The sequence below is a fragment of the Carcharodon carcharias genome, chromosome 17 (assembly GCF_017639515.1).
Source record: "Carcharodon carcharias isolate sCarCar2 chromosome 17, sCarCar2.pri, whole genome shotgun sequence".
NCBI lineage: Eukaryota > Metazoa > Chordata > Chondrichthyes > Lamniformes > Lamnidae > Carcharodon > Carcharodon carcharias.
This window is the reverse complement of record NC_054483.1, coordinates 99,396,202-99,423,346: the sequence shown is the minus strand read 5'-3', so window position 1 is coordinate 99,423,346 and position 27,145 is coordinate 99,396,202. Positions and strand designations below refer to the sequence as shown.

General features: G+C 41.9%; 1 protein-coding gene across 5 annotated transcripts in view; it reads left to right on the top strand.

The window, feature by feature from the left end:
• The window catches only part of slka (STE20-like kinase a), a 160,359-nt gene that overhangs the window by 65,218 nt on the left and 67,996 nt on the right, over positions 1-27,145 (top strand). For all 5 annotated transcript variants that reach the window (XM_041209132.1, XM_041209131.1, XM_041209130.1 and 2 more), the window contains exon 2: positions 10,281-10,445. In XM_041209132.1, the coding sequence (XP_041065066.1) occupies positions 10,281-10,445 (165 nt within the window). The remainder of the gene's footprint in view (positions 1-10,280; positions 10,446-27,145) is intronic.

Genomic DNA, 27,145 nt, shown 5'->3' with positions numbered 1-27,145 from the left:
ATCAGTTTTTTTTTCACAATTTAAATGAAGGAAAGTTCCCTTGGAGGGTTTGAGCTTTATGCTTTCGTTACTCATATTCAAAGACTTGGATTTTCACAGAGTGACTTTAAATATTGCAGGCTTTTTCTTTGGTGGTATGGCCAACAAAGATAAGGGTAAAGAGACCTGAAAGCTTTGAATCCTTGTACTTGAGTGGATAGTCTGCGATAAGCTCTTCACTGACATTAGGATGAACCTGCGGCTTGGCTAAGTAACAAAGCAGAGTGTTTCAAATGGTGATCTGACCCCTAAGATATATTCCATAAATGTTTCATTGTGACAAGCAGGTCACTCAGCCTCACAGTGAGTTGGGGGCAGGGGGTAGTGGAGGAACGCTTTGTTTGTTATGATAGTAATGCGTACCAGTAGTACACAATGCCACTGATTTTTGGTTACTAAGTAACATTCCATTTCATTCCGGTTTTCTGGTGGTCTCTCGAGGCAATAATTCCACAAACTGTCCATTGCTCCATTAAAAATGTAAAGACCTGTCCTAGACTTATTATTATATTTTCCTCTTTGTATGTATTTGATTTTTTTCTCTGCTTTTGAGCCCCAAATGCAGAAGATTCAAGGTCAGTTGAAGTGGGGAAAGTGTTTAGCAGTAATTAAGGAAGGATTCTGAGCTTTGGTAGTATTGAGGCAACGCTAGATCTGGTTCTGGGGAATGTAGTGGGTAAGGTGGACCATGTGGCAGTAGAGAACAGTGATCATAATACCATAAAATTTAGGTTAGCCTTGGAAAAGGACAAGGAATAATCTGAAGTAAAAAGAAACTTAATTAGAAGGGGCCATTTGCAATGGAGTAAGAACTACCTGGCCCAGGTGACATGATAACGGAACAATAGGTTGTCTTTGAAGAGGAGATGGTTCGACTATAATTGAGATAGGTTCCCACGAAAGGGCAAGTTAGGACAGGCAAAGTAATAGAGAGTAAGATGAAGCAGAAAAAATGTGTCTTTGACAGATGTAAGGCTGATAATAAACAAGTCTTGCTACATTTGCATAAGAACTTGGTGATACCGCATTTGTGTAGTTTTGTTCTTCATATTTAAGGACAGATATATTTGCATTGGCGGTGATATGGTGAATGTTCACTAAATTGTTTCCTGGAATGAGAGGGTTGTCCTAATGTGAAAAGCTGAGTAACTTAGGCCTATACTCTGTTAATTTTGTCTGGGATTTTTGTTTCTCGGCCAAGTGTGGTTTAATTAAGGAAAACCATCACAGGTTTGTAAAAGACAAGGGAGTTCCAGGATTTTGACCGTGACAGTGAAGGAACGATGATATATTTCCAAGTCAGGATGATGAGTGACTTGGAGGGGAACTTCCAGGTGGTGGTGGTGGTCCCATTATTCTGCTGCTCTTGTCCTTCTAGATGGTAGTGGTCATTGGTTTGGAAGGTGCTATCTAAGGAGCCTTGGTGAATTCCTGCAGTGCATCTTGTAGATGGTACACACTGTTGATACTGTGCGTCATTGGTGGAGGGAGTGAATGTGTATGGTTGTGATGCTAATCAAGTGGACTGCTTTGTCCTGGATGGTGTCAAGCTTCTTGAGCATTGTGGGCGCTGTACTCATCCAGGCAAGTGAGGAGTATTCCATCACACTCCTGACTTGCGCCTTGTAGGCGGTGAACAGGCTTTGTGGAGTCAGGAGGTTAGTTACTTGTTGCAGGATTCCAAGCATTTGACCTGCTCTTGTAGCTACAGCATTTATATGGCTAGTCCAGTTCAATTTCTGGTCAATGGTAACCACGCCCTCCCCCCCCCCGCCCCCAGGATATTGATAGTGGTAATGCCATTGAACATCAAGGAGCTATGGTTAGATTCTCTCTTGTTGGAGATGATCATTGCCTGGCACTTGTGTGCCGTGAATTTTACTTGCCATTTGTCAGCCCAAGCCTGGATATTGGACATGGACTGCTTCAGTATCTGAGGAGTTATGAATGGTGCTGAACATTGTGCAATCATCAGTGAACATCCCCACTTCTGACCTTCTGATAGAAGGGAGGTCATTGATGAAGCAGCTGTAGATTGTTGGGCCTAGGACATTACCCTGAGGAACTTCTGCAGTAATGTCGTGGAGCTGAGAAGACTGACCTCCAAGAACCACAACCATCTTCCTTTGTGCTTGGTATGACTCCAACCAGTGGTGAGTTCTCCCCCTGATTCCTATTGACTCCGGTTTTGCTCGGGCTCCTTGATGCCACACTTGGTCAAATGTGGCCTTGAAGTCAATGGCAGTCACTCTCATCTCACCTCTGGAGTTCAGCGCTTTTGCCCATGTTTGGAGCAAGGCTGTAATGAAGTCAGGAGCTGAGTGGCCCTGGCAGAACCCAAATTGGGCATCAGTGAGCAGGTTATTGTTAAGCAAGTGCTGCATGATAGCACTGTTGATGACCCCTTCAATTACTTTACTGATGACGGAGAGTAAAACGATGGTGTGGTAATTGGCCGGGTTGGATTTGTCCTGCTTTTTGTGTACAGGTCATACCTGGGCAATTTTTCACATAGTCGGGTAGATGCCAGTGTTGTACCTGTACTGGAACAGCTTGGCTAGGGAGCGCTAGGGTGATGAGGTTGATGTACTGTGCATTGACATCCAAAAGATGTTTGAATTGCTACATAATAGGCTTGTCATCAAAGTTAAAGCCCATGGAATAAAAGTGATTTCATGGATATTAAGTTAGTTTAGTGACAGGAAACAGAATATTGGTGAATGGTTTTTTTTTGACTGAAGGAACGTGAATAGTAGGGTTCCTCGGGTCATTATTAGGACTTACTGCTTTCCTTGATCTATGGCACCAGCCTTAAAAATGCACCAGCAGATAAGGCCAGAGAGTGCAAAAATGGTAAAAAGACAGTTAAAGGCTCTCCATCTCAATGCGTGCAGCATTCATAACAAATTGGATGAATCGTTAGCACAGATATAAATATGTATGACCTGATAGCCATTACAGAGATACAGTTGTAGGTGACCAAGGCTAGGACCTAAATATTAAAGGGTATTTGACATTTTGAAAATTAGGAAGCTAAGATAAGGTGATGGAGTAGCTCTGTTAATTAAGGATGACATTAGCACGTTAGTTAAAGATGACCTTGACTTGAAAGAGCAAGATGTAGAATCAGTTTGGAAAGAGGTAAGAAATAGTAAAGGTAAGAGGGCACTTATGGGAATAGTTTATAGGCTCCTAACAGTAGTTGTACAATAGAACAAGGTATGCAGGAAGAAATAAATGGGGTGTGTAAGAAATGTACCACATTTATCATGGGTGACTTTAATCTACATATAGATTGGACGAATCAGATTGGCAAAGGTAGCCTGGAATATGAGTTCATAGAGTGTATTCGGGACAGTTTCTTAGAGCAGTGTGTTCTAGAGCCAATCAGGGAGCAGGCTATTCTGGACCTGGTAATGAGACGGGATTAATCAATAACCTCATGGTAAAGGAGCAATCATAACATGATAGAATTTCATGTTTGGTTTGAAGGGGAGAAGTCTGAATCTAAGACTAGTGTTTAAAACCTGAATAAAGGTAATTATAAAGATATGAAAACAGAAATAGCTAAAATGAATTGGGAAACTAGGTTATAAGGTAAGACAGTAGAGATGCAGTGGCAGCCTTTACGGAGATATTTAATTACTCTTAGCAAATATTTCCCCCAGTGAGAAAGGAAGACTCTTTGAGAAGGAGGCGTCATCCATGGCTGAACAAGGAAGTTAAGGATAGTATTAAGTTGAGAGAAACACTGTACAAATCTGCAAAGATTTGAGGTTGGTCAGAAGATTTGTCCAATTTTAAGAACCACCAAAGAATGACTAAAACAATTCATGAAGAGGGAGAAAGAAGCATGCAAAAGAAAGCTAGCTGGTAATGTATAAGTAGGTAGCAAGAGTTTCTACAAGTATTTAAATAGGAAAAGAGTAACTAAAACTAGTGTTGGTCCCCTAGAGATAGTGTCTGGGGAATTGATGGAAAATAAGGAAATGGAGGAGGCCTTGAATAGGCATTTTGTGTCTGTCTTCACTGTTGAAGACTTGGAAAATATCCCAAAGATATTTGAAAATCAAGAGGTGAACGAGAGGGAGTAACTTGAAATAATCACCATCACTAGGGAAAAGGTGCAGGGAAAACTATTAGACACAAAGGCTGACAGATTCCTAGGACTGGATGGCCTGCATTCTAGGATCTTAAAAGAAATGGTTGCAGATTTGGTAAATGCATTCTTTATAATCTTCCAAAATTCCTTAGATTCTGGAAGGGTCTCAGTGGATTGGAAAATAACTAATGTAACACCTTAATTCAAGGCAGGAGGGAGACAGAAAGCAGGAAACTACAGGCCAGTTAGTCTAACATCTGTCATAAGGAAATTGCTAGAATCCATGATTAAGGAGAATATAGAGGAATACTTAACCAGGCAGCGTCAACATGGCTTTGTGAAAGGGAAATCATGTTTAACTAAATTATTACAGTTTTTTTGAGGAAGTAACAAGCAAGGTGGAGAAAGGGGAGCCTGTGGGTATGGTGTACTTGGATTTCCAGAAGGCATTTCTATCAAATGCCACATCAAAGGTTACCACACAAGATAGGATTACATGGTGTAGGGGGTAACATATTAGCATGTATAAAGGATTGGTTAGCTAACAAGAAGCAGAGAGTAGGGATAAATGGGTCTTTTTGAGTTGGCGAGCTGTAACAAGTGAAGTAAAACTGTGATCAGTGTTGGAGCCTCAACGATTTACAATCTACATCAATGATTTGGATGAAGGGACCAAATGTATGGTAGCTAAATTGCCGATGACACTGAGATAGGTAGGAAAGTAAGTTGTCAAGAGAGTGTTAAGAGACTTCAAGGCGATTTAGACAGATTGAGTGAGTGGGCAAATACATGGCAGATGCAGTATAATGTGGTAAGTGTGAAGTTATCCACTTCAGTAAGAAAAACAGTGTGACTATTATTTAAATGGTGGAAGAGTGGGAAATGTTGATGTACAAAGGGACCTGGGTGTCCTTGTACACCAGTCACTGAAAGCAAGCATGCAAGCACAGCAAGCAGTCAAGAATGCAAATGGTATGTTGGCCTTCATTGCGAGAGGACTTGAGTACAGGAACGACAATGTCTTACTGCAACTGTACGACGCCTTGGTGAGAACACACCTAGAGTATTATGTGCAGTTTTGGTCTCCTTACCTAAGAAAGGATATACTTGCCATTGAAGGGAGTGCAGCGAAGATTCATCAAACTAGGATTGCGGGATTGTCGCATGAGGAAAGATTAGGCTGATTATGCCTGTATTCACTGGAGTTTAGAAGAATGAGAGGAGATCTCATTGAAACGTATAAAATTCTGACAGGGCTGGACAGACTGAATGCAGGGATGGTGCTTTCTCTGGCTAGAAACAATGGGTCACAGTTTCAGGATATGGGGTAGACCAATTAGGACTGAGATGTGGGGAAACTTCTTCACTGAGGGTGGTGAATCTGTGGAATTCTCTACCACAGAAGGCTGTGGAGGTTGTCACTGCATATATTTAAGAAGGAAATGGATTTCTGGACTCTAAAGGCATCAAGGGGTATGGGGAAAGCGCAGGAGTACGGCGTTGAGATAGAGGATCTGCCATGATCATATTGAATGGTGGAGCAGGCTTGAAGGACCGAGTGACCTTCTCCTGCTCCTGTTTTCTATGCTTCTAGGTAAGGACGGCAGATTTCCTTCCCTAAAGGATATTAGTGAACCAGATGGGTTTTTACAACAATCGACAATGGTTTCATGGTCATCATTAGACTTTTAATTCCAGATTTTTATTGAATTCAAGTTTCACCATCTGCCATGGGGTCTCTGGGTTACCCTGGGTGTCTGGATTACTAGTCCAATGACAATACCACTACGTCACTGCCTCCCTTTTATGAGGATGTAACTAGCAGAATACCTGGGGAGGAACCAGTGGATGCGGTATATTTGGATTTTCAGAAAGCTTTTGATAAAGTCCCACAGAAGAAGTTAGTAAACAACATTAGAACACATGGAGCAGGCGGTCGGGTTGGGGGTGGGGATATACTAGCGTGGGTTGAGAACTAGTTAAAGGAAGTAAACAGAGGGTAGGAATAAATGGGTCGTTTTCAGGTTGGTAGGCTGTGACTAGTGGAGTATCACAAGGATCAATGCTTGGGCCCTGGCCATTCACAACCTATATCAATTATTTGGATGTGGGGATTCGAAGTGATATTTCAAAGTTTGCAGATGACACAAAACTAGGTGGAACTGAGGAGGATGCAAAGACTTGGAGAGGCTAAATGAGTGGCAAAAATGTGGCAGATGGAATACAATGTGGAGAAATGTGAGGTTATCCACTGTGGTAGAAAAAACAGACATACAGAGTATGTCTTCAATGGCAAGAGTCTTGGAAGTGTTGAACTTCAGAGAGACCTGGGTGAATTGTTCATTAGTCACTGAAACGTAACATGCTGGTACAGCAAGCAATTAAGAAGGCAATTTTTAAAATTTATTCATTCATAGGATGTGGATGTCGCTGGCTCAGCCAACACTTAATGCCCATCCCTAATTGCCCTAGAGAAGGTGGTGGTGAGCTGCCTTCTTGAACTGCTGCAGTCCATGTGGTGTAGGTACAACCACAATGCTGTTAGGGAGGGAGTTCCAGGATTTTGACTTAGCGACAGTGAAAGAGTTCAGGTCTTTTGCCTATGTTCGGCAGAACCCAAACTGAGCGTCAGTGATCAGGTTATTGACGATCCCTTCCATCACTTTGCTGATGACAAAAGTAGACTGATGGGACAGTAATGGGCTGGGTTGGATTTATCCTGCCATTTGTGAACATGATATAATTGGGTAGTTTTCCACTTTGTTGAGTAGATACTAGTATTGTAGCTATACTGGAACATCTTGGCTAGGGGCGTGGATAGTTATGGAGCACAAGCCTTTAGTACTATTGCTGGGAATGTTGTCATGGCCCATAACCTTTGCAGTATCCAGTGCCTTCAGCTTGTCTTGATATCACATGGAGTGAACTGAATTGGCTGAAGACTGACATCTTTGACCCTGTGAACCTCAGGAGAAGACTGAAATAGATCATCCATGCAACACTTCTGGCTGAAGGTTGTTGCAAATGCTTCAGCCTTGTCTTTTGCCTTGATGTGCTGGGCTACCCCATCATTGAAGATGGGGATACTTGTGGAGCCTCCTCCTCTGGTTAGTTTAATTGTCCACCACCATTCATGACTGGATGTGGCAGGACTGCAGAGTTTAGATCTGATCCATTGGTTGTGGGATCGTTTAGCTCTGTCTATCACATGCTGCTTCCACTGTTTTGCATGAAGCAGTCCTGTGTTATAGCTTCACCAGGTTGACACCACATATTTAGGATGTCTGGTGCTGCTCCTGGCAAGACCTCCTGCATTTTCATTGAACCAGGACTGATCTCCCTGCTTGATAGTAATGGTAGAGTGGAGGATATGCCGGGCCGTGAGGTTATAGATTGTGGATGTATGCAATTCTGTTGTTGCTGCTGATAGCCCACAGCGCCTTGTGGGTGCCCGGTTCTGATTTACTAGATCTGTTTGAAATCTATCCCATTTAACATGGTGGTAGTTCCTCACAACACGATGGAGGGTATTCTCTATGTGATGACAGGACTTCATTTCCACAAAGACTGTCAAGAACAGATGCATCTGTGACAGTAGATTGGTGAGGACGAGGTCAAGTAGTATTTTCCCTCTTGTTGGTTCTCTCACCACCTGCTGCAGTCCCACACTAGCAACTATGTCCTTTAGGGCTCGACAAGCTCTGTCAGTAGTAATGCTACCGAGCAGACCCCCGCCCAGTACATTCTGTGCGCTTGCCACCCTCAGTGCTTCCTCCAAGTGGTGTTCAACATGGAGGAGCACTGATTCATTAGCTGAGGGGTTTGCAGTAGGTGGTAATCAAGAGGTTTCCTTGCCCATATTTGACCTGATGCCATGAAATTTCATGGATCCATAGCTGATGTTGAGAACTCCCAGGGCAATTCCCTCCTGACTGTTTACCACTGTGCCACCACCTCTGGTGGCTTTGTCCTGCCGGTAGGACAGGATGTACTCGGGGATGGTAATGGTAGTGTGTTGGACATAATCTGTAAGGTATGATTCCACGACTGTGACAATTTCAGGCTTCTGCTTGACTAGTCTGTGGGCCAGCTCTCCCAATTTTGGCAAAAACCCCCCAATGTTAGGAAGGAGGACTTTGCAGGGTCGACAGGGCTGGGTTTGCCATTGTTGATGCCTAGGTTAATGTCAGGTGATACAACAGAGTGGCTTGGTAGGCTATTTCAGGGGGCCTTTAAGAGTCAATCACATTGCTGTGGATCTGGAGTCACATGTCCGTCAGACCAGGTAAGGATGGCAGATTTCCATCCCTAAAGGACATTAGGGAACTAGATGGGTTTTTTACAATGGTAATAGTGACTATGAAGCCATCGAGATTGGCTTTTTAATTCCAGATTTTTATTAACTGAGTTTAAACTCTACTAGCCGCCGCAGTGGGATTTGATCCCGTGTCCCCAGAGCATTCGCCTTGGCCTCTGGATTACTAGTACAGTGATATTACCACCATGTTACCATCTCCCCTTAGCTGACTAGCTGGAGGGATGTGGAAAGGAATCCTATCTCTGTGAGAACAGAAGTAAGTAGTAGTTCTGGGAGCATATATATATCAAATATAGTCTTGTTTAATGATGGGCCTCTTGATTTACAAAGTATTTACAACATAGGAACAGGCCATTTGACTCAACAGGAGTCCCCTCCAACCTCTCTTAATCTAGCCTCATATCCTTCTATTCCTGCCTGCCTCGTGTGTTTATCTAGTTTCGCCTTAAATGCATTTGAGTTATTCATCTCAGGTACTCCTTGTGGTAGAGTTCCACATCCTAACCACTTTCTGGGTTTAGTTTCTCCTAAATTTGGATTTATTAGTTATTATCTTATATTTATGGCCCCTACTTCTGATCATGCCAACAAGTAGCAACATCTTTTTCACATCTACCCTGGCAAACCATTTCATAATCTTCAAGACCTCTATCAGGTCACCTCAGCCTTCCCTTTTCTAAAGAAAAGAGCTGCAGCCTGTTCCAGACCCATCATTAAACAAGTTATGCCATAACTCCTTAGTTCTGTATTACTCTAAAAAACCTTTTTTGTACCTTTCCAATGTCTCCAAATCCTTTTTATAACATGGAGACTAGAACTGTTCACAGTACTTCAGGTGTGGTCTAAACAAGGTTTGATACAAGTTCAACGTGAATTCTCTGCTTTCAGTTCGATCCTTCTAGAAGTGAAGCCCAGATGCTTTGTGTTTTTGTATGGCTTATTAACCTGATCGCTACTTTTAGTGAGTTGTGTATCTGTATCCTCACACTTTATTGTTCCTCTATCCCATTTAGACACTTATTTTCCAAAGAGCACGTGATCCCTTATTCTTCCTACCAAAATATACCTCATACTTATCAATTTGAATTTAATTTGCTAGTTGCACATCCATCCTGCACGTTTATGAATTTTCTGTATTTTCTAGCAGTCCTCCTCTGTATTAACTACATTTCCCAGTTTGGTGTCATCCACAAATTTTAAATCTGTACTTTGATTTAGAATCCAAATTATTTATGTAAATTGTAAGCAACAGTGGTTCCGGCACCAATCCTTGTGGAACACCACTTTCCACCATTGGTTAATCTGAGTAACAGCCTCAAACCCTTATTCTCTTTTTGCGGTTCTTACCCAGTTTGCTTTCTACTCTGATACTTGACCCCTAACTCCATACATTCTGACCTTAATCATGATTCTACTACCTGGTACCTTATCGAAGGCTTTTTGAAAATCCAAATATATTACATCTGCTGTATTACCCTTATCTTCCCTATCTGTTACTTCAAATAATTCAGTAACGTTGATCAGGCATGACCCCTTTTGAAATCAGTGTTGACAATTATACTTTCTATCTATAGTGAGTTCTAGTTTAATAATATATCTCTTAGATTGGTCCTAAGATGTTTTAAGTTTACAATTTCATTTTCTGAGCGAATAAATTGTTGTGCAATAGAGTTTGAGAATTTTTATGTGCACATAATACACTTTTGTATGATTTTGTTGTATTGTTTTGTTCTTTACATTGCACTTTTGCATGAATGTACAATTTAATAATGCAGTAGATGCCAGCAGCTGCCTAACAATGTGGTTACTTTCAAAACACAGGCACAGAACAAACAAACGGGAATTCTTGCTGCAGCAAAGGTAATCGACACAAAGAGTGAGGAAGAGCTGGAAGATTACATTGTGGAAATTGATATCCTGGCATCATGTGATCACCATCATATTGTCAAGCTGCTTGATGCATTTTACTATGAAAACAAGCTGTGGGTAAGAGGCATTCCTCCCATCAGTAATAGCAGTGCCTTGGTTAAACTTTCCATCTCTGGGACTTGGATCTTGGACCTCATTTCACATTTCGTTTGAAGGGCAGTACCTCTGGCAAATGCAGGATTCCCTCAGCATTGCACTATAAAAGATTTTTAAATTCCTTTTCATCTAAACTGATAGCCTTTTCTCGTACTCTCCCTTTGCCCCTCTTATTTCCTTTTTCGCTCTCCCCTCATTCTCTTTTGTATTATCGATCTGACATCTGTCCTATGCACCTTTTTTCTGCTTCATCCTACTCTCTATCTCTTTCATCATTCAGAGACCTCTGACTTGGGTTGCCCTACCTTTCCCCCTTGTGGGAACATAGTTCAATTTTACTTGAAACATCTCTTATTTAAAGGTAGCCCTTTGTTCCATTAGAGTTTTGCTGGCCAACCTTTGCTTCCGGTTTACTTGGGACAGACATTTTCTCAACCCACTGAAATTGGTCCTCCTCCAATCAAGTATTTTTACTCTAGATTACTCCTTGTCCTTTGCATAGAAACATAGAAAATAGGAGCAGGAGTAGGCCATTTGGCCCTTTGAGCTTGCTCCACCATTCATTATGATCATGGCTGATCATCCAACTCAATAGCCTGCTTCCGCTTTCTCCCCATATCCTTTGATCCCTTTCACCCCAAAAGCTATATCTAACTCCTTCTTGAAGACTTACAATGTTTTGGCCTCAACTTTCTGTGGTAGCGAATTCCACAGGCTCACCACTCTCTGGGTGAAGAAATTTCTCCTCTTCTCAGTCCTAAGTGGTCTACCCCGTATCCTCAGACTGTGACCCCTGCTTCTGGACTCCCCCACCATCAGGAAACATTCTTCCTGCATCTACCCTGTCTAGTCCTGTTAGAATTTTATAGGTTTCTATGAGATCCCCCCTCATTCTTCTGAACTCCAACGAATATAATCCTAGCCGACTCAATCTCTCCTCACATGTCACTTCCGCCATCACAGGAATCAGTCTGGTAAACCTTAGCTGCAATCCCTCTATAACAAGAACATCCTTCCTCAGATAAGGAGACCAAAACTTCACACACTATTCTAGGTGTGTTCTCTCCAAGGCCCTGTATAATTGCAGCAAGACATCCCTGTTCCTGTACTCGAATTCTCTGGCTATGAAGGCCAACATACCATTTGCCTTCTTGACCACCTGCTGCATCTCTATGCTTACCTTCAGCGACTGGTGTATGAGGACACCCAGGTCTCGTTGCACATTCCCTGCTCTCAATTTATAACCATTCAGATAATCTGCCTTCCTGTTTTTGCTACCAAAGTAGATAACCTCTCATTTATCCACATTATACTGTATCTGTCATGCAGTTGCCCACTCACTTAGCTTGTCCAAATCACACTGAAGCATCTCTGCATCCTCCTCACAGCTCATCCTCCCACCCAGCTTTTGTCATCTGCAAATTTGGAGATATTACATTTAGTTCCCTCATCTAAATCATTAATATATATTGTGATATATACATATATATATATGGGGTCCCAGCACCGATCCATGTGGTACCCCACTAGTCACTGCCTGCCGTTCGGAAAAAGACCCGTATATTTCTACTCTTTGTTTCCTGTCTGCCAACCAGTTTTCTATCCTTCGCAATACACTATCCCCACTCCCATACGCTTTAATTTAACACGCTAATCTCTTATGTGGGACTTTATCGAAAGCCTTCTGAAAGTCCAAATAAACCACACCCACTGGCTCCCCCTCATCAATTCTACTAGCTACATCCTCAAAAAATTCCAATAGATTTGTCAAGCATGATTTCCCTTTCTTAAATTCATGCTGACTCTGTCCGATCTTGCCACTGTTTTCCAAAGGCTCGCTATTAAATCTTTTATAATGGACTCTAGAATTTTCCCCACTACCAACGTCAGGCTGACTGGTCTATAATTCCCTGTTTTCTCTCTACCTCACTTTTTAAATAGTGGGGTTACATTAGCTACCCTCCAATCTGTAGGAACTGTTCCAGAGTCTATAGAATCTCGGAAGTTGCCCACCAATGCATCCACTATTTCTCTTCCCTAGCATTGTGACCACACCTGTGTTAATTGTTGCGCAAACCAAATCCCAGAGGGAAATTTGGCTTACGGCATACCCTTTTTCTTATTTTCTGAAAATGAGAAGACGACGTACTGATCTCGGCAGTAAGAGGTCCTGTAATACTTCTGGGATTTTATAAGTTAAAAGTAAAAGTTCTATTAACAAGAATAAAAGAAAACTTAAACACACAAGATTACAGTTACACAATTAAGGTTATTCTTACAAAACATTTCCCAAAAAGACTCTGTACTTGGCCAGGCCCACAAGTAAACACCGCCAGGCAACACTCCCTTATCGATATTTAACTATAAAATCCAGTAATATTACACAAGGCAAACTGTTGTAGCTTCAATAAAGGCATATCACATGACCTCTACCTTCTTCAGTTCTGTGGTGGAATCTATTTCAGAATAAAACTGCTTGTTGTAGTCCAAGACTTTTCTGGCTTGACTGGATGGCTGGTTAAAACTGCATCCTCTCCCAGCCCAGAGCTCCAGCTATAGCTCAAACAGCTCTAGCAATTTCTCCCTCTAAGCTTTCCACAGTAATTCTGAAATGCCACTTTCCCCCTTTCATCTCCGATTCCATTGTTCTCACACCTCTTTGAAACTCAAACCCTTTCGAGTATGAAATCTTTTATGGCTCTATCTTGTCTTTGCTTTCGGGTCAATAAAATATAATATCTCCACTATTATTTACCTATTGAACTCTTGCAAAATGCAAACAGGTTTCTTGATACCTCTGACTCCCTTTTGATATTCAAGCCAACTCGCAACTTATCTAAAAATGCAAATGTTAGATTTAACTTATTTACCTTTCCCACAAACTTAACACCTCTATCATTTTCATGTTTTAACCCCCCCCAGACAACCTGACTCCTATCAATCTCTGCCCAGCTTAATTAACTCTCTCACACACAAACAAACCCAGCCATCTTTACAGAAGAACACAATATTCCCCAAAGTATGAAAGAAACATTCATTCTCACGTTAGCTAATCCAGACCTTATGACAATATGATCAGTGTACCCTAATGTTCTCCTACTGACACTTGACCCCTTTGTCATTACTCTGTAATTCTTGCATCACTGTGTAAATTAGGTGCCAGCTGTGGCTCAGTGGATAGCACTCTTGTCTCTGGGTTGGAAGAATTTTGGGTTCATGGCCCACTCCAGAACATGAGCACAGATACCTATGTTGACACTGCAGTGCAGAACAAATGGAGTGCTGCACCGTCAGCAGTACTGAATTTGGGACAAAATGTTAAACCAAGGGCCCGTTTGCCCCATCAGGTGGATGTAAAAAGATCCCAAGGTGCTATTTTGACACAGTGCTGGGAAGTTTCCCAGTGACTTGGCTAATATTTCTCCATCAATCAACATCACTAAAACTGATTAATCTGGTTATTATTGATTTGTGGGAGCTTGCTGTGCGCAAATTGCCTGTTGTGTTTCCGATATTACAACAATATTTACTCTTCAGAAGTACTTCATTAGTTGTAGAAATGCTTTGAGACATCCTGAAGTCATGAAAGGGCTGAAAAATGCAAGTTGTTCGTTCTTTATAGTCTCAGTCTGGACTGGGGACAGTATGCTTAGTTTTTGGTGAACGTGTTTTAAAGCTGTGGAGGGATTTGAAAACAAGGATGCGAATTTTGAAATTGAACCATTGCTTAATTGGAACCATTGTAGGTCAGTGACCACAGTGGAGATGGGTGAATGGGACTTGATGCGAGTGAGGACAGGGATGGAAGAGTTTTGGGTGACCTCAAGTTTGCAGAGGGTAGAATGTGGGAGGCGGGCCAGGAGTCATTGGAGTAGTCAACTCTAGAGGTAACAGGCACAGAATTTTGGAAGCAGATAAGCTGAGGCGAGGGGTGATGTTACAGAGGTGGAAATATTTTCTAGAGTTTCGAAGATTGAGAGGTTATCTCATTGAAACTTAAAATTCTTACAGGGCATGACAGGGTAGATGTGGATAGGATGTTTCCCCTGGCTGGTCAGTATAGAGCCAGGGGACACAGTCTCAGAATTAGGAGTAAGACTGAGATGAAGAGGAATTTCTTCACTCATCAGGTGGCGAATCTTTGGAATTCCCAACCCAGAGGGCTGTGGAAGCTCAATCATTGAGCCTGTTCAAGACAGAAATTGATAGATTTCTGGATACTAATGACATCAAGGGAAAAGGGGATAGTTGGGAAAAATGGTGTAGAGGTAGATGATCAGCCATGATATAATTGAATGGTGGAGCAGGCTCAACAGGCTGAATGGCCTACTCCTCCTATATTCTAATGTTCCTTTATGATGGCAGGTTCTGGTCAGAAGCTCATCTTGGGGTCAGATATAACACCAAGCTTGTAATGGTGTTAGGTTCAGCCTCTGTGTGCTGAAAGTATAATAATTTTCATAATATTTTCCTGGTTTATTGTGAAGTACGTTTATGGGGGTAAGTATAATTGGGTCTATGTGTGATTTAATTACAATTGGAGTTAAGTAGACTGCAAGTTTGAAATCATCAAAAGAAGCTAGGTGCTTGACACGCTAATGAGTAAACATGGGTGCTGGCTTAACATGTAAGGTGTGAAGGGAATTTACATTGTTAGATAAATGAAGGGATATTTGGATTTCAAAGCGATCTTAGACTGTTTACAATTAGCCAGATAAGCAAGGCTAAGGAATGTGTTTATTTTTCCCTAAGGTTACTGACAATATATAGTGGTAACATGAAAGTTTTTCTATTATGAGGAAGATGCAGTTTCAAAGACATATGAAGCAATAGAATTTACATATTAAAAAGAGTGAAACATATATAAAGGAGAATGAAAGGTTATGTGTCAGAAGGCCATGTAAGAACTAACAGGAGTGTGTGGAATAGTTTTAATGAAGCCCCCAGCATTTGTGCATAAGTCTGCTATACAATGAAATTAAAGTTGGGGAAAAGCCATTTGGAATTCCACTGTCCAGGGTACTGTGTTACCTTGCTGAGTTTGTTTTAAATCTAAAACCTATTTTGGACCGTTGCCTTGAAGGGAGTGTAACTGGGGATCAGGTTAATTAGGAATTTTAGGACTTATTATAGTAGTAAGTAATTTGTAATCTTATGTGTAAGCTTGAAATCTTTTATATTTTGTTAATAAATATTTAAATTTATTTGTTTAAAATCTCTAAAGGCCTTGGTGGACTTACTACTTCTGAATTCAGTGCACATATCTTCCAGTAATAAATACAAATTGCAAAACCATTGTGATAGCGTGACCAAGTTTCCCGTGTGGATTTGGTTTGCCTGGCACACATCATCTGCCACTTCATAACACTCAGGGAGAGGGTTAGAGTTGGAGGCTAGGGAGCAAAGTTTATGACAGGGACTAGAGACAATGGCTTCCATCTTCCCAGTATTTATTTGGAGGAAATGTTAACTCTTCCAGTACTGGATGTTGGACAGACAGTCTGATAATTTAGATACGGGAGAAGGGGTGAGGTAGAGCTGGGTGTCTACACGTAGCATGCATAAGGAAACTAACTCTGATTTTGGATGAGATCGCCAAGGGTTAAAGTGTAGATGAAAATTAGGAATGGGTCAAGGATTAATCCTAGGAGATCATCAGATGTGAGAACGGGAAGAGAAGCCATTGCAAATGATTCTTTGTCTATGACTAGATAGATATAAAAATGAAACCAGACAAGTGCAGTCCCGCCTAGCTGGATGATGGTGGTGAGACATTGGAGCAGAATTTCATGGTCAAAGGCTGCAGATAGGTCAGGGAGGATGAAAAGGGATAGTTTACCTTTGTCACAGTCACATAATATGCCATTTGAAACTTTGGTAGGAACTAATTTGATACTGTGACAGGACTGGAAACCTGATCAGAGGAATTCAAACTTGGAATTCTGAGAAAGCTGGGCATGGATTTGGGAGGTGACACCACATTCAGGAACTTTGGTGAGGAAAAGCAAGTTCAAGATGGGGAAATTTGCAGGGTGGAGGGTTCAAGGATTGGTGTCAAGAAAACACACATCATGGGAACTAGGAATAGGTAACAAATGCCAGCCTAGCCAGTGACACCCATATCCCAAGAAAACATTTGTAAAAATATGGATGGGGAGCTGTGCCTATAATCTCTTCCTTGGATAAAATTCAAATGAACAATTCAATGTTAACAAACTTCTCTGATCAATAGCTGCATTGTAAATGGAACTTAAGTTTTTAATTTATTCTGTTCTTTAAACTACATTATTAAAGAACATGTTACATAATCTTATTCTGAATAGAATTTATACTAAGAGCATTCTCTTCCAGAGTATATGCAGTATAATGGATATGTACTTGAATTGGAAAGAAATGACTATTGGCGTTCCATAAAGTGATGCCCATTAATATTTATTTGTATTTATTAATCAATTGTATGACACAATTGAGAGCCATTATCCAAGCTGACACAAAGTTTGGTGGTATAGTGAGCAATTTAGTTGGGAGCATAAAATTACAAGAGGTGTTGATAGAGTGGGCAAAACTGTGACTGACAGATTTCAAGACAGATAAAGGTGAAATCACCCATTTATGGCCAAACTAAGGTTAGTTCTGGTACATGGTGAAAAGCTAGGAACAGAGGAGATCCAAGGAGATTTAGGTGTCCATGTACACAGTTAAGCAAACTGGAAGGTTTGATAGTATGGTTATGATGTTACTGGCCTAGTAATGCAGAGGCTTGACTAGTGATCCGGAGAAATTACTTCACCTCCCACCATGGCAACTGGGGAGATCTAAATTCAGTTAATAAAGTAAATCTGAAAGAAACACTAGTATCAGTAGTGCTTTCAGGAAGGAAATTGCCCTTACCTGTTCTGGTTTATGTGATTCCAGACTCTCAGCAATGTGTTTGACTCTTATTGGTCTCTGAAATGACCTAGCAAGCCATTTGAGGGTAATTAGGGATCAGCAATAAATGCTAGCCTTGCCAGTGATACCCACATCTGATGAATGAATTTAAAACAAATGTACTGGTCAGGTGCAAGAAAGTCTTAAAAGTTAATAGAGAACTGGAACACGAAGGGGAGGAACTTATGCTGCAGCTATACAAAACGCCTTTAGTCCACATCTGGAGCATTGCACATTATTCTGGGCAGCAAATTGTTAAAACCCTTGTAGACACTGATAATTTGAGAAAGATATTTGAATTCCCAGTTACCGACTTAAAGGAATTACATGACAAGTTTTCAAATTTTAAGACTTTTACTGTAACACACAAACTTAAAGCAATATTATCTTTTCTGTAATCTATTGTTTAGTTAACCCTTATTACTGTTTTAACATGAACATATGAAATAGGAGCAGAAGTAGGCCATTTGGCCCCTGGAGCCTGCTCCGCCGTTCGATAAGATCATGAGTGATCTGTTTGATTCAAATTCCACATTCCCATCTACCGCCCCCCTCCAATAACCTTTGACCCCCTTGCCTAACAAGAATCTATCTACCTCTGCCTTAAAAATATTCAGTGACCCTGCTTCCACCACCTTTTGAGGCCCAGTGTTCCAAAGTTGCACAACTCTGAGAGAAAAAAATTCTCCTCTTCTCGTCCTGTAAAGGCGACCCCTAATTTTAAAACAGTGCCCCCTAGTTCTGGACTCACACACAAGAGGAAACATCCTTTCGCATCCACCTTGTCAAGACCATTCAAGATCTATATACTTAATCAAGTCACCCCTCACTCTTCTAAACTCCAGCCCAGCCTGTCCAACCTATCATCATAAGACAACCCAATGCCACATATATATACTTTCTAGTAAGCTCTCCATAGGATTAAAGTCTTTAAAGAACACAGTGCACAGTCACTCCTAGCTTCCATTGGGTTCAGTCCCCCTGTTTCACCAAAGGTGTTTTGAAGTGTTGAGTGACCATCGAAAGGTGTTTCCCTCAGTTTTCAGAAAATTTCCAAATTGACAGCCAGCAGAAAAGCCCACTCTGACAATTTCTTCTCCCAGCTTTGCCAGGGCAAATCTTGCAGAGTCTTTAGATTGCCATGCAATGCGTCTCTTTGACCAGAGACTGTCCACCCTCCCGCGTTCTGCCTGGAAGCTCACCAAGGACTCGCTACCTTCTCCACTCTGCTGATACACCAACTGGAAACTTTTGTCCCTCTGAGAGACCCCAGTCTCTCTGTCCAAAATACTCTGAAAGTCTGTTCACAGTTAGCCCAGCTGCTCTTGACTTTGTTTTAGGTGAGAATATTTTGCACTTTGCTCTCAGTCTCACCCTGGGTCCCATTATTCCCATGGTAAATCAACCACTTGGCTTATTGTCAGACAGAATTTGGAACAGATTACATGTCTCTTCACTAATCCATTTAAATTAAAGAGACAGTGGCAAAACATAGTCATCTTTTAAAATCTCTCATTCATAATAAAACTTTAGGATATCTTGGCCTTGGAAGGAATGCAGCATCAATTCACATGTTAGTGAATGTTTCAAGGGCATCAAGGATTAGATTATGAGGAGAGATTACATAAACTAGATTTGTGAGGAGAGATTACATAAACTAGGCTTGTAATCCCTGAAATATAGAAGATTAAAGGAATAATTTGATTGGGATTTTTAAAATTTTGAAAAAAATTGATGGAGTAGATTCCGTTGGTGTGGGAGTCGAGGTCAAGGTGAACATAACCTTAACATCAGAGCCAAACCATTTCAGGAGGGACGTTAGGAAACACTTCATACAAAATGTGAAACTCTACTGATAAAAGGCAGTAGATGCAAGCTTAACTAATAATTTTAAATCAGGAATTGATGTCATTTTAGGATTGCTGAAAAAAGAGGCATGTCTAAGCTTTTTGTCTTGCACTCATCAGGACCCTTGCAAGAATACCTATCACACAAATGAGTAATGTGGTATATGAATTTTAGTGCCAGTGTACTGCTAGGTATGTAGGCCATAACTCCCAAAGACTGGTGGATCGTATCAAACAGCATGTCCCAGCCGCTGTTTGCAACGGGCAGGATACAGACCGTATCCAACCAGGCCGTGCTTGCAAAACTCAAAACACAGTGTCCAACATTAGATGTGATTCCACGAATGGACAACATTTGCTAAATAAAAACAAAATACTGCAGATGCTGGAAATCTGAAACAAAAACAGAAAATGCTGGAAACACTCAGCAGGTCTAGCAGCATCTGTGGAAAGAGAAACAAAGTTTTGAGTCCATGTGACCCTTCTCCAGAGCTGAAGAGAAGTGGAAATGTGATGAAATTTCTACTGTTAAAGTGGGGTGGGGCTGGTGGAGCTGGATAGAAGGCCAGCGATAGATGAGGACAAAGGAGGGATTGACAAAGATGTCATGAACTAAAAGACAAAGGGAGTGTTAATGGTAGTGGTTATTGCTTTAAAAAAGTGTGCTGATAGTGGCATAAAGGTAAGAAAGCAGAATGTGATAATAGTGGAACAACGGTAGCATTGTGTGAAAGAACATCATGGAACAAGTAACAGGTGGTCCTGTAAGGGATGGGGTGGGGGAGGGGGCATGGTGGGGGGAAAAAGGTTAGAAAATGGGATAGAAGGGAAGATAAAAAAGGGGATAAAACCACAGATAAATGAATAAAAATAAAAATGGATAAAAAAAATAAAAATGAATGTTGAAAAAAGGGGATTTTAAAAAGGGGGTGAGGATGGAGGAGATAGTTCATGCTCTGAAGTTGTTGAACTCAATGTTAAGTCCAGAAGACTGTAAAGTCCCTAACTGGAAGATAAGATGCTATTCCTCCAGTTTGTGTTGGGCTTCACTGGAACATTGCAGCAGGCCAAGAACGGACATGTGGGCATGAGAGCAGGGTGGTGTGTTGAAATGGCAAGCGACCAGAAGGTCTTGGTCATGCTTGCGAACAGACGAAAGGTGTTCCGCAAAGTGGTCATCCAGTCTGCGTTTGGCCTCCTTGATGTAGAGGAGACCACATTGGGAGCAGCGGATGCAGTAGGCCAAATTAAAGGAGATGCAAGCGAAGCTGCTTCACCTGAAAGAGAGTGTTTGGGTCCTTGGATGATGAGGGGGGAGAAGGTAAAAGGGCAGGAAGTTGCACTTTCTGCAATTGCATGGGAAGGTGCCATGGGAAGAGGATGAGGTATTGGGGGTGATGGAGGAGTGGACCAGGGTGTCCCGGAGGGAACTATCCCTACGGAATGCTGAATGAGGTGGTGGGGGGGGTGCAGGGTGAGGGGAAGATGTGTTTGGTGGTGGCATCATTTTGGAGTTGGTGGAAATGGTGGAGGATGATCTTTTGAATGTGAAAGTTGGTGAGGTGAAAAGTGAGGACAAGGGGTACCCTATCATGGTTCTGGGAGGGAGGGGAAGATGTGAGGGCAGAGGCACGGGAGATGGGTCAGACACAGCTGAGGGCCCTGTCGACCACAGTTGGGGGGGGAACCTTGGTTAAGGAAGAAGGAAGACATGTCAGAAGCGCCGTTTTGGAAAGTGGCATCATCGGAACAGAGGCAAAGGAACTGAGAGAATGTGGTGGAGTCCTTTGCAGGAAGCAGAGTGTGAGGACCTGTAGTCGGGTAGCTGTGGGAGTCGGTGGGCTTGTAATGAATATTGGTGGACAGTTTATCAGCAGAAATGGAGACAGAGAGGTCAAGGAAGGGAAGTGTCGGAGGTGGACCATGTGAAGGTGATGGAGGAGTGGAAATTGGAATCAAAATTGATTAAAAAAAAATTTCCAGGTCCAGGCGAGAGCATGAAGCAGCACCGAAACAGCCATAGATGTACTGAGAAAAGAGTTGTGGGAGGGAGCATGAATAGGACTGGAACAAGGAATGTTCCACATACCCCAAGAAGAGGCGGGCATCAGTGGGACCCATACGGGAACCCATAGCCACACCTTTTATTTGGAAAAAGTGAGACAAATTTAAGGAGAAATTGTTCATTGAGAGAACAAGTTCAGCCAGGCGAAGGAGAGTGGTGGTAGATGGTGATTGTTCGAGCCTCTGTTCAAGGAAGAAGCGGAGAGCCCTCAGACCATCCTGGTGGGGAATGGAAGTGTAGAGAGATTGGACGTCAATGGTGAAGAGGAGGCAGTTAGGGCCAGGGAACTGGAAATTGTTGATATGACATAGGGGATCAGAGGAATCGTGGATGTAGATGGGGAGAGACTGGACAAGGGGAGAGAGAACGGAGTCAAGATAGGAAGAAATGAGTTCCGTGGGGCAGGAAAAAGCCGACACGATCGGTCTACCAGGACAGTCCTGTCTGTGGATTTTGGGAAGGAGGTAGAAGCGGGCTGTCCAGGGTTGAAAGACTAAGGTTGGAGGCTGTGGAGGGAAGATCTCCGGAGGAGATGAGGTCAGTGACAGTCCTAGAAACCATGGCTTGATGTTCGGTGTTGGGGTCATGGTTCGGGGAGAGTTGGCGCTCAGCTTCTGCGAGGTAGAGGTCAGTACACCAGACAACAACAGCACCACCCTTGTTGACAGGTTTGGTAACAAAGTCAGGGCTGAACCTAAAAGAATGGAGTGCAGCAAGTTCAGGAGACAGGTTAGAGTGGGTGAGGGGGCAGAGAAATTGAGACGGCTGATGTCACGCCGACAGTTTTCAATGAAAAGATTAAGAGCAGTTAAGAGACCAGAGGGAGAGGTCCAGGTGGAGGGAGAATACTGGATGCGGTGAAAGGATCCATTGAATGGGGGGAGCACTCCTGCCCAAAGAAGTGCGCACGGAGATGAAGGCGGCAGAAGAAGAGTTCAGCATCGTGCCAAGCCCAAAATTCATTGAGATGGGGGCATAAGGGAATGAAACTGAGTTATCAGAAACTGATTATTTGCTAAATAATCCTCATTGTGCTGAGAATTACACTGACAACCAATTTAAGATTGTCGGTCACGACTCGCAATGTGGTGCATTTGTGTGTACTGGAAGCTACATATATCAATACACAGGGCCCTGTTCTTTGCAGACAGAAAGAACATGTATGCACATTGCACATGTTTTGGCTAAACAAAATAAGTGACAGCCATTTGCTGACTCTTTCCTCAGGGCAATGCCTTGAGCAATCAGGATCAAGCTGCCTAGTTTAAATTTCAACAATGCTTGGCAGTCAACTTTCAGTCACCATCAGTGGTGCATTCTCTGTGGCAATGCCACTTGCCAACCAATCAGCACTCTCTTCACATCCAGTATAAATTGTTGTTTCCTCCTTAAATTGGTATTTTTGTGAGTGGCTTGATGAGTGCAAGATGAAAAGCTTATATAAAAGCAAAATACTGAGGATGCTGGAAATCTGAAACAACAACAGAAAATGCTGGAAAAACTCAGCAGGTCCAGCAGCGCCTGTGGAGAGAGAAACAGAAAAGCTTACACTTGTCTCTGTTTTCAGCAATACTCAAGTTCTGTACTACCAAATGACTAATTGATAGAATTTTGCTAGCCCAGGGAATTGGAATGTAGGAGCAGTAGCAGGCTATTCAGCCCCTTTAGCCTGCTGTTACGGACAGGAGAAGAGGAACTTAACCTCTTTATCCTCTCCCTGTCTGTCCGTAAGCAGAGGTGTTTTTGAATTATTTTTAAAGTAAGTTGTAGCATGTTTCCTCAATCCGTCAGTTTGTGCGATCTAATTTAATAATCACACAGCAAACACATGCTATGATTAACTCAGAAGATTAATTTATTCACATCATAAATGCACACGTGTGCACACACAGTAAGGGGGGGATAGGAAAAATTTGCAACTATGGCCAGCAACAGTGAAAGAACCACTGACTTTTAAAATTAAACAGGCTTCAAGGAGTTGAGAGATGGGGCCAGCTGCATGGCTGCTTCTTCAGCCAGGAGCTGCTGGAGTTCTTTCTGGTTGGTGTCAAATCAGCAGACTGAGTTGTGAGGCTAGAAATGTAATATTATAACGATCCAAAAGGCTAGAAGCATGGGGTCATGTGACATGGTCTATTAAAGAGTTAATTGCAGCCTTGCAAGCAGTTTCTGTGCTCCTGGCTAAAATCCATCTCTTAGGCATGAAATGGTGGGGCTGTGAACACTTCTTTAGGTATAATGAGTTTCAGTTTCTCTGCCTTTGTTACCGTCCCCGCTGGGGGACTCAGTTCATCAGTTAGTCATCTTGTTCAGTGATTATAATGTGGCCTTACAATGGAGTGAGAGATTCCATAAAGACAAGAGTGGAACTCTTTTGTTCTTGTAGTCTTTGTCAGAACCTTCCAGAACAAATGGCAAATCTTGAGACATGTGACCTGTAACAGCCATCTTGTGGCTCAGCAGAGCCCATTTTAAAATAGAAAAGAATAAAGTTTTGATTCATGCCGTTTTGGATTTCTTTTCATGTCTTACTGACATAACACTGTTCTGAGATTGAATGAGATGACGGCTCCTTTTTTATTAAGTGGTATGGAGGCAAGGCAGATTTATGGAATTAGGATACAGATCAGTCATGGTCTCAGTGAATGATAGAACAGGTTCAAAGCTGAATAACCCCCTATTCCCATTGGGGAAGGGGAAGGACAAAAATTAGGTTGTTATGTTTCCGTTTCTGGTTTCTTTCATGCTTCTTTCTCTCAATCTGTATTTTCACATGTTCAAACAGACAGAATTCAGTTGTTTCTGGCTATATTTGGTCATCTTCTGCTGCACCACAGGATCTGATATAAGATCATAGAATCACAGAATATTCACAGCATAGAAGGAGACCATTTGGCTTGTCATGTCCCTGCTGGCTCTGCAAGAGCAGCTCAGTTGGTACCGCTCCTCCGTCCTTTTCCCTGCAAATATTTTCTCTATGGATAATTATCTCACGCCCTTTTGAAAGTCACGAGTGAATCTTCCTCCACCAGATTCTCAGGCAGTGTGTTCCAAATCCTAACCATTCGCTATGTGAAGAAAGAAAAGATTTTCTCAAATCACCATTTGTTCTTTTGCTATTCAACTTAATTCAGTGCCCCCTCATTCTTGGCCCTTCTGCCAATGGGAACAGTTTCTCACTATTCACTATGCCTAAGCCCTTCATGAGTTCCAGAAAACCCAGAAACATCTGTAAATCAGAAATTGGAAGGGAGGGAGTAACTTGGGAAAATTACAATCACCAGGGAAGTGGTACTTAGCAAATTGTTGGAGCTGCAGGCTGACAAATCCCTGGGTTCTTGATGGACTTCATCCTAGGGTCTTAAAAGTAGTGGCTAGTGAGATAGTTGATGCATTGGTTTTAATTTTCCAAAATTCCCTGGATTTGGGGAAAGTGCCATTAGATTGGAAAATGACAAATGTAACCTCTTTATATTCAAAAAGAGAGGGAGACAGAAAGCAGGAAACTACAAGCCAGTTAGCTTAACATCTGTCATAAGGAAAATGTTAGAATATTATAGAAGATGTATAGAAAAGTTAAAGGCAATCGGCAGAGTCAACATGGTTTTGTGAAAGGGAAATCACGTTTAACCAATTTATTGGAGTTCTTTGAAGGAGTCACATGCCATAAACAGATAAAGGGGAACCGATGGATGTACTGTACTTAGATTTCCAGAAGGCATTTGATAAGGTGCCACATTAAAGGTTATTGTGGAAAATAAAAGCTCATCGTATAGGATATAATGGCATGGATAAACGATTGGCTAACTAACAGGAAACAGAGGATAGCCCTAAATCGGTCTTTTTCTGGTTGGCGGGATGTAATGAGTGGTGTGCCACAAGGATCAGTGCTGGGGCCTCAACTTTTTATAATTTATATAAATTACTTTGATGAAGGGACCAAAGGTATGGTTGTTAAATTTGCTAATGATACAAATTGGTTGGAAAGTTAAGTTGTAAAGAGGACATAAGAGACTACAAGGGGACATAGATAGGTTAAGTGAGTGGGTAAAGATCTGGCAAATGGAGTATAATGTGGGAAAATGTGAAATTGTCCATTTTGGCAGGAAGAATAAAAAAAGCATATTATCTAAATGGTAAGAGATTGCAGAGCTCTGAGATTCAGAGGGATCTGGGTGTCCTAGTGCATGAATTACAAAAGGCTAGAATGCGGGTACAGCAAATAATTAGGAAAGCTAATAGAATGTGATCTTTTATTGTAAGGGGAATTGAATATAAAAGTAGGGAGGTTATGCTTCAGTTGCACAGGACACAGGAGAGACCTCATCTGGAGTCCTGTGTACAGCATTGGTCTCATTTAAGGAAGGATGTAAGTGGTTGGAAGCAGTTCAGAGAAGGTTTACGAGACTAATACCCGGAATGGTGGGTTATGAGGAAAGATTGGACAGGCTAGGCTTGTACCTGCTGGAGTTTTGAAGAGTAAGAGGCAATTTAATTGAAACGTATAAGATCCCGAGGGGTCTTGACAGGGTGGATATGGAGAGGATGTTTCCTCTTGTAGGGAGCACTGTTTAAAAATAAGGGGTCACCCATTTAAGACTGAGATGAAGATCAACTTTTTATCTCAGAGGGTAGAGAGTCTTTGGAACTTCCTTCCTCAAAAAGCAGTGAAAGCAGAGCCTTTGAATGTTTTCAAGGCAGAGAAGATAGATTCTTGATAAACAACTGGGTGAAATGTTATCAGGGATAAGTGGAAGATCAGCCATGATCATACTGAGTGGCAGAGCAGGCTCAAAGGGCCGAGTGGCCTACTCCTGCTCCTATCTTATATGTTCGTATGTTTGAACACTTCTATGAAATCTCCTCAACCTTTTTCAGAACCATCCCAGTTCATGAAACATAATCCCAGAAAACCTTGTACTTCCAGAATGTGATGCATGAATACTGCAAAGGGTTAATTACCATTGAATCAGCCGAAGAGGAATTCACACCAAGAGCTAGTTCACAGCTTTCTACTGTTTTTTTTACCTAGGGCATGGAAAACAGTTGGAACAGGCCACTGTGCAGTGAACCCATGAGAGGCTAAATCTGTCTCATTGTGTGTTAGATCCATAGAATTCCTTGGAACTGTGTGACATCATTGACTATACTTGGACCTATGAGGTCCCATTGATACCCCTCCAACAGTTGTCAGACAGTCACAGCACTGAGAACTTCTTCCCAGTGATGCATGACTGCAAGAGACTCTGAATACAACATTGAAGGAATTGTGACAGGTTCTGATTGTATATTCTTTGTCCTTGTGTATTTCTTGGATTATTGGACTAGAGTTACAGAGGATCGGCCTTTAAAGGTTCTGTTGTTTCATGTGCTCTCCTTTATGGAGCTTCCCAGTATAATTTATGAAATCCCTGTAAATTAATGACTTTTTCCTTCCTGATGTGGAGCTTTTGTGATTTACTCGAAGCATATCTAAGATGTCAATTTCATCACGTCACTCTTCGCCCTACATCACCACTCTATCTTTCAGATAGTGGCATCATTAGCAGCTGATTATCTACTAAAGAAACTCACTCTACCAACACTTCCCCTTCCGCAGCTCATTCCCTTTCCTCACTCAGTCCACAACCCCTGCCCCGTTTAAGCAAAGAGTTGAACTCTCCATTTTAAATGATGGCACAGAATGTTGCAAAAACAATTGGGTTTGGGTGAGAACAACGGGAAGAATTCCTCTGGCCATTGTGTGTAACCACTTTGCAAATGTGTTCAGAAAGATCTCTGGCTGGCACCCTAGTTCGTTAGAATGCATTTCACTTTCA